General features: G+C 38.7%; 1 protein-coding gene across 2 annotated transcripts; it reads right to left on the bottom strand.

Annotated features, from left to right (window-relative positions):
- Window positions 1-2,663: 2,663 nt before the first annotated feature.
- Window positions 2,664-6,940, bottom strand: LOC144075842 (proline-rich transmembrane protein 3). 2 transcript variants are annotated; one of them, XM_077603268.1, is made up of 4 exons: window positions 6,920-6,940; window positions 6,591-6,780; window positions 5,671-6,076; window positions 2,664-4,547 (listed from the first exon to the last, which is right to left on the bottom strand). In XM_077603268.1, the coding sequence occupies exons 3-4, from the start codon at window positions 6,050-6,052 to the stop codon at window positions 2,938-2,940; spliced, it is 1,992 nt and encodes a 663-aa protein (XP_077459394.1). In that variant the 5' UTR covers window positions 6,053-6,076; window positions 6,591-6,780; window positions 6,920-6,940; the 3' UTR covers window positions 2,664-2,937. The 2 variants fall into 2 exon arrangements, with proteins under 2 accessions (XP_077459394.1, XP_077459393.1); XM_077603267.1 differs by lacking the exon at window positions 6,920-6,940 and adding an exon at window positions 6,876-6,913.
- Window positions 6,941-8,513: the final 1,573 nt, after the last annotated feature.

Here is an 8,513-nt window from a genome sequence, read left to right as displayed (position 1 = left end):
TGCTTTGTGTTTAATAATGAGAATATACTATCGCAAACATGGCTAAGGTTGAATAAAGTACAGGAGATATGGGGTACCCTAAATTTACTTGCTACCACTCTGGCTAGTATAGATTGTAATTATAATAAATGTACAACTTTCCCCTTATTTATTTATTAAACAATAAAACCATTGTTGTGGAACTTAAAATGTTAACTATACTTTTATAGGCCTCTGCGCTTTAGATATTTAGTAACATTAAATTCACCACAGTAAACCGAATTATATCAGTAAGCATTTCAAGTTTTGATGATAGTTTTCCATATTTATGACAGCACACACACACACACACACACACACACACACACACACACGGTTCAGAAAATGAGATGAGATGAACCTTCTGCCATCTAGTGGAAACTCAGTTTATCATCATTAGCAAACATTATCTTCGTCACCTGCCTCAGATTCTTATATGAAAATATATTTTGTAATAATAATAATAATAAAAATCGTAATGCCAATTATCATTCATTCATTTGTTTTCTGAATCGCTTTATCCGGGACCGACCTGGATTTGAACCCAGAACCCCAAAGATGTGAGGCAGCATAAGAATTGTCAAAAGAATTCAGAGACTTTTCGTGCTTTAAAAGTGGTGAAATGCCAAAAAAATCACACATTTTCATGTATTTTTATTCTTCAATTCTGAGAATGGCTCTCAAAAATAAACATTAGAAAATGTGAATTGTTTATGGCTCTCTCTGTCAAAAAGGTTCCCGACCCCTGGCCTAGAGCAAAGTAAGGCAAGAAAAATATCACGACTACCTTTTGTTTTTCAGTCAAGGCAATTGTAATTTTGTTGTTAAGTACAATGAAAATAAGTGACCTTCACATATTAATCCATGACAGTCCAGGATAACCATCATTAATCAGCTCCTGCACTTGTGACACAGGGTGCTTTGGGTGTACGCTTTTAGGACTATAAATATAGTTTGCATTTTTTACATTTGGCAGCTACTGCGAGAAGAACCAGAAAAAAATTGTATAGGAGGACAAAACAATTTTGGCTTTGCAGAGGGAAAAGCCGTCTTTTGGAGCTGAGTTCGGACTTGTGTGGTTAGGATGGCTTCTATGGTGGAAGTAGTAGTGGTGATGGTTGAATGAGGTTTTGGAGTAGGTGCTACATGGTTATTCCAAGACACAGGGGATTGTGGGATGTGAGGAAATCCATAATGTGGGTATAATAGCACAAAATGGTGGATGTTTCAATTTTTTTCCAAATGCATATGATGGCACACTAGGATTTTGTGCAGGAAATACAGGAAAGCTAGCTAGATGAGGGTATTGAGGGCTATCATTAGAAGGTGTAGTGGTTGGCCTGTTGTCAGGTAATGTGGGATATGTAACTGACATTTAGCAATCAGTCAAGAAATGAGACACAAAATGTATGTTGTATAGACAACATTTCATGAAATGATGTATAGTCTGATAAAATGTTCCATAAAATTGCATGATATCTACGGCAATTTTATCTATCCAAGATAAGGACTAAGAGTGAATAAATGAATACTATATAAAGTTTTCATAAACAAATGAAAAACATGAGTTTCAAAGTTGATATTATGCATTTTATTGAAACCATCACATTGAGTAAAAAAAATCAAATCATATAAGAGTAGGTATTCAAAAGGTCATCATTCCATTTGTGAGTCTATTTTAAATACAAAACATCAAATTATACCATGACGATTTACAGTAAGTAGTGCATTTCATTTAAAGCATTACAACTATACAAGGACTATTAATTGTATTTTTAAATGAAATGTTCTATTTGTAAATTCAATGGGTGTTTAGTTTTTGTTGACAGGTGACTGGACTATATGACCAAAAAATAAAAATAAACAATTTTGCAATTGTAAATACTCACAGCATTTAATGTCTTTTCCACACATTATTTAGCAGTAGTTTCTTTTTTGGATTCTTTTTTTGACTTTTCTATGGGATGTTGTTTTTATTATATCTATTTATTCATTCTTTCAATCATTCATTCATTTTCTGAACCGCTTTATCCTCACCAGGGTCGTGGGGTGTGCTGGAGCCTATCCCAGCGGACTTCGGACCAGAGGCCAGGGACACCCTGAATTGGTGGGCAACCATTCATGCTCTCACTCATACCTAAGAGCAATTTAGTGTGCTGAATCAGCCTGCCATGCATTTTTTTGCAATGTGGGCGGAAACCGGAGTACCCGGAAAAAAACCCACGCAGGCCTAGAGAGAACATGCGAACTCCACGCAGGTGGACTGACCTGGATTTGAATCCTGGACCCCAGAGCTGCGAGGCCGACACACTAACCACTCAAGCTACCTACTGGATCACCCTTATATCTATTTATTTATATGATATATATTTATCATGGTTGAAATGAACAAATAAAGTAAATGGACAATAAATCCAGGGTAATGCAAATGCAGAGCATTTGGGAAAAGAATCATTGACAAACACAGTAAAGCAGGGGTGTCAGACTCGGGTTGGTTCGTGGGCCGCTTTAACGTCAATTTGATTTCACGTGGGCCGGACCATTTTAGATATAATATTTAGATTTTTTTTAAATAAATGGATTAAAATAACTGGATTAAAAGCCTCAGGGCTTTTAATCCAGTTATTTTAATATTCCGTTTTTATAGATCTAAAACAATGTTTATTTTAGCTTTTTAAAAATATTTTTAGATTTTACAAAATGATTTTTGAACTAAAATCACAGAAAAAAATGGATTAAAAAATTACAATTATTGATTTAAAAGGGGAAAAATCTGGAAATTTAATATACATCTAAACTCTTCATTTTAATTTGATCCTAAAACAGAAAGTCGGCACTGATGATTTACTTTCCCGGGCCACACAAAATGATGCGGCGGGCCAGATTTGGCCCCCGGGCCGCCACTTTGACACATGTGCATTAAAGGTTGGTGACATCTTCATCAGAACAATCATTTTGATGTGTCTCCATTGAGAACCTTGAAATAAGTTCTTCTTCCTGATATCTATTCTTTGAGTCCTCATTATAATCAAGATCAGGCGCCACGTCGCTTGACCATGTTGGCTCTCGTGTCTGGAAGTGGTCCAGAGACGCAGGGATGGATTCTGTGTCCATCGTCCAGCGGTAGCCAACATAAGCCGGGGGGAAGGTCGCTGTACCAGTCTCTCCATCGGATTGCATCCAAGAAGGAGGAGGAGGTGTAAACAGGCTTCCGGCCAGAAGCTGCCCATGATGAAGAGCACTGTCGACACCCAGCCGCAGGTTAACAGGAGATGGGGGTATCGTGTCAAATTCTAAAAGGGACAGAATACATTCTCGCTCACCAATTCTTTGCCACATGAGTGATGTCTGTGAGTCAAAGTTGTTATTTCCAGAAGGATTAGGCTTGTATTCTGATATAATGACAGATGGTTGATCATCATACGGACACATTGTGCTATTGCTGAAAGTTGATGGGGAGAATGTATTTTTTGCAAAGTTGTTTGGCATCAGTTCCCTCCATTTTTTCTCAGTTCTTTTGAGTTGTCCTTTCCGGAAACCTTTTAAAAGTTTGTCCCACATTCTTGTGACTTTGTTCCCCTTTTTAGACTCCTCCCGCCTGCTGTGCCTTCTGGCGGGCATCCAGAAGATCCAAGACCCCAACACCAGCAATGAGGAACCCCAAGCTAACTCAATGATTCTGGCCCAAAACTGGCAGAGCCACCAGCACCAACCGAAGCGCCTCCAGTTACCCATCAGGCCATAGAGCCAGAGGAGACTACAAATTTGAAGGTTGCAGCACATAATTCCCAGACAGGCACAAACCGCCATTACTCGTTTAGCACACCTCTCAATCCTTTGTAGAGGAACCCCTCGAGCAGGCGATGGCCTGAGACATTTATTTAAATGGGAAAGGGACTTCATCAGTATTTCCAGGCAGAATGGAAGCCCCCAACAGAAGGAGAGGATCTGCAGGAAAAGAGGGATGAGTGGAAAGAAAGCAGTGAAATATAAGTCTGCGGCCAACAAAACAGTGGAGTGGGATACAACCAGCCCTGCAACCACTTGAGGTTGCTGTAAAATGACTGGGAAAAGGAATAATTTGAACCTCCTGGGAGTAACAAGTGTGAGGGTGACCTGGGCCCACAGGAGAAGCTGCATGGGAATATTCTGCAGGGCTGCCAGCGTAGTGTGAGACACAACCTGGCGAGTACCATAAGGATCCAATAGCAGGTGAATGGCCCGCAGAGCACCACTTGCAATCACGGTGCTGTTAGCCAGCATCAGAGCACCACAGTGGGGGTAAGGGAGAGTGGAGGCGCCCGCCATCCCAAATGCGGCGAGGGACGACAGCAGAATGAAGAGGCCGGCTGAGCCGAAGACGTGGATTTCCCAGGCGAACGCCAGCGTGCGCCGCATGTCTTCCCACTGCAGGTTGGTGCCATTGTAGTTGGTGAGAACAACGCAATGACTTTGAATGCAGGGTTGTCCAGATCCTGGCAAACTGGTCACCGAAGGAAGCGCACCGGTTTCGAAAGTGTGGTTCACACCTGCAAGGTAGGAAAGATAAGTCTCACTTTTGATGAAACATTTTCTGCCTAATTATACTCAACTACAAGTAATTGGTGATTAGTAATAACGTTTTTGACGTGAAATGGAGTGCACTATTAATGGATTCAACGCATTTACTTTTGATTTAGTCCTATAGCGGGGGGACACCCTGAATTGGTGGCCAGCCAATCGCAGGGCACGAGGAGACGGACACCCATTTGCGCTCACAATCATACCTAGGGGCAATTTAGAGTGTCCAATCAGCCTTCCATGCATGTTTTTTGCAGTGTGGTTGGAAACCAGAGTACCTGGTGAAAATCCACGCAGGCCCGGGGAGAACATGCAAACTCCATACAGGAGGATCGAGCTGGTTTCGAACCCAGGACCCGAGAACTGTGAGACCAACGTGCTAACCACTCAAGCTGCCAGGTTGCCCCCTTATTAAAAATTAGAAAAGAATAAAAACAAAAAGTCCTTGACAATTACATCAATCCATATTTGTCTGAATTGTTTTGCTTAAATTGTGCATAGGCAGTAATTTGAAGCAATGCACATTGAAAATATCTTATTAAATGTTATAAAAGAATAAAAACAAAAAGTCCTTGACAATTACATTTATCCATATTTGTCTGAATTATTTTGCTTAAATTGTGCATAGGCAGTAATTTGAAGCAATGCACATTGAAAATATCTTATTAAATGTTATAAAAGAATAAAAACAAAAAGTCCTTGACAATTACATTTATCCATATTTGTCTGAATTATTTTGCTTAAATTGTGCATTAATTATGCAGTAATTTGAAGCAATGCACATGAGAGCCAAAGCACTAAGAAAAGTGATAAAAAATCATAAAAACTTTTAAATGTTTTAAATGTTCACCCTCTTATTGTCCATGCCATCATCAAGCCCACATAGAATGTTTTGCTGGTTTTTAATGTATGCATATCACATTTTTGCATTTCATTTGACATTTTTGGGGTGATGGATGGGAGGGAGCTTGACTATTTTGCATTGCTGAAAAATATTGTCAAATTATACAAAGAATCTGAAGGAAACTAACATTTAAACTGTTGAGGAGGAGATTCAAATTTAAATATGACATTAATTCAGGTATCACTTACCATTATCAACGTCTGTGTGTCTGCCTTCCAAATTTCCGCCCTTTGATTTTACAAGAAAGCCATCAAGTATTCTGACTGAAGAATTTGTGTTGACTGCTTCAGTGACTAAATCAGGAAGAGTGGTGGTTGGAGTTTCATTGTGTATCAACTCTTCTTCCTTTCTGGTTTCCTCTGGAATAGGTCGAATGGTACTATCCAATCTTTGCCCAGTGGCCTGCACACTACTGTCACCCGGAATAACGTCAGTCTTCAGTTGCATTATGGTCTCGGTGGTTTTTGTCCTTTCAAATGAATTACTATGGTTGCCGTGGGAATCTGAAAAGCTTCCAAATGAAGGGAGACGGAATGCCAGAGTAATGACGAGAAGAAAGCAGCCCCTCATTTTTTCGTCAGTCAAATCCAACACCTGTAAAAACGATGATTTAAAAAATTTGGAGTCACGCATATTAAATGTTAAAACCATACAGCCGTCCTGTTTTAAAGGAAAATCATCCAGATATTTTAAGATGCATTCTTGGAAGTTAGTGATTAGGCAGACCAAAGAGGTCACATAAATGTCAATGAACGTTCAATACAATTTAATCTACAAACATTGTCTATTCTATAATCCACAACATCTATTTGTGTTTTGAGTAGAAATTCAACACACAGACAAAATTGGTTGCATTTGTTAGTGGCCTTCTGGAACCACAACAACTATTTATGATGTCCCCTGAAAATACTAAAATGCAATCATATTTTGGCACATAACTAAGCAGCATAACCAGAAACAAATTACAATCATATTTTACTATCTCAGGCAGTTTAAATGATTACCAGTGTTTACATATGAAAGTAGGCAGAGATAAATGACTTAATCATCCCTAGACAACAAGGCGAAAAACAACACCATTGATACTTTCGAAAGATCAACTGCATACCTGTAAAATGTTGATTCTCCTTTTAATGTATCGCGTAAAGATGCGGCATCAGTTCCGAATGAAGTTCATCGCAGTAAGCTTTCAACTATGTGGACCATCACATCATGCCTTCAAGCTGGCGTCCTATTCTTATTGCTGCACCGGCTGCTTACTTGGCAGTCTCCCATAATGAGGTCAGCGACTAAAAAACCTATTTTCAAAAGGCAAAAATGATGGCCTTGAAATGTATGTAGGAATTCCCCCAAATTCACATATTTAAAGGAAGTCAAAAGAATCAAATAAAACCTTGGAAGAATAATTCACTTTTGATAGTAGTCCTCGTGGCTTACCTGCTACTGTCTACAACGGTTACGTTCAGGTAAATCCTTCCAAAAAGGATTAGATTAAGATTCTTTTAGAAACACAAAGTCACATGTAGTAAAGTGCACAGCAAACTACACCCAAACAACTTAATAGAAAATAAATTTTACTCTTATATCCTCCTTTACATTTAATTTTAGACCAGTAAAATTATGTGATAACCCTACAGTAAATAAAATATAATTTTTTTAAACTGAAAATTATCACATTACAATTATAGGGGGAAAAATAATATAAATAAGGTGCAGAGAGACCCAAAATGAAGGAATCCCAAACACATGAACAGCCCTGGACAGACATGGAATAAGATACGAATTAACACCATGCTGTCTGTTCTAAATGAAACTCGTCGTTGCATGCATCACATTTTATCACGGTCCACCTTAAGAGGAACACGGAGCCTGCAGGAAGAGGGGCTACAATACGGACGTCCTCAACTCCAGACAACGGGCTCTTTAAGCGGGACTGACTCTGTTAAAGGGACATGCCTTGTCAAGCATCGACAAGCCATCAAAAGCGGATAAATCTTATAAGTGCCAGCGGCATATTGTTAGCTATCTTTTAATTTTTTTCCAAATTATTATGATTTTTTAAAATCAGTGTTTTGAGGTGACTACGTGTTAGGGTGTATATAAATACATATATAGTGTATTCTTGTATTCTTATTTGTAACCATTTAGAATTATTTAAGTAAAAATTATGTTTAGAATATGGCCACTGATTCAGGGTTTTTCCCGCCTGGTACCCATAGTTAGCTGGGTTAGGCTCCACCACCTCCTGGACACACCATGTGTGTGTATATGATGACAATGAAATTTCCCAAATACGGGATGAATAAAGTTATCCAATCCAATCCAATATATATATATATATATATATATATATATATATATATATATATATATATATATATATATATATATATATATATATATATACATATATATATATATATATATATATATATATATATCAGTGGCGGGCCATCAGGGCCTTCAAGGCCTTCTCTGCTGGCCTAAAAAATATCTGAATCATATTATATTTTGTCCATCAATACTTATTATTCCAAATGGTCTGTTAGCTTCCTTTCATTGCTTTCCCCCCTGGTTGCACTGCTTCCAGATGTGTGTTTTCATATTGAAGCATTTAACCAATCACATTTCAGCCATTATTTGTTGCCAGATCAGATCTGCCTCAAAGCCTTCACAATCAGTTCTTGCGGGCTCTGCTGCATTAAACTAGACTGTTGCTTTTAACCAATCAGATTTCGAGTTGGCAACCCCACAATGATTTTTCATAGGCGTTAGCATTTTGCTGGCTGGGACATGTCATTGCTTTCACAAACTATGATTGGCTAGTAGGCGGGCCAAAGCAGCCAGAGATCGCAAACTCCACCCACATGGCCGACAGTGGCAAAAACAAATGAATTCTGTTGCAGATTTCTCTCACAAAGCTATTTTCCAGACGGACTTTTCCAAAAAAAAAAATTGACATCATTAAGAAAGGGCGGTCAACTCCGAAGCTAGCAAGCCTGTTACAGCCGGGAATATGGTGTGTGCGGCA

The sequence above is a fragment of the Stigmatopora argus genome, chromosome 6 (assembly GCF_051989625.1).
Source record: "Stigmatopora argus isolate UIUO_Sarg chromosome 6, RoL_Sarg_1.0, whole genome shotgun sequence".
NCBI classification, from domain to species: domain Eukaryota; kingdom Metazoa; phylum Chordata; class Actinopteri; order Syngnathiformes; family Syngnathidae; genus Stigmatopora; species Stigmatopora argus.
This window is presented reverse-complemented; position numbering and strand designations above follow the sequence as displayed.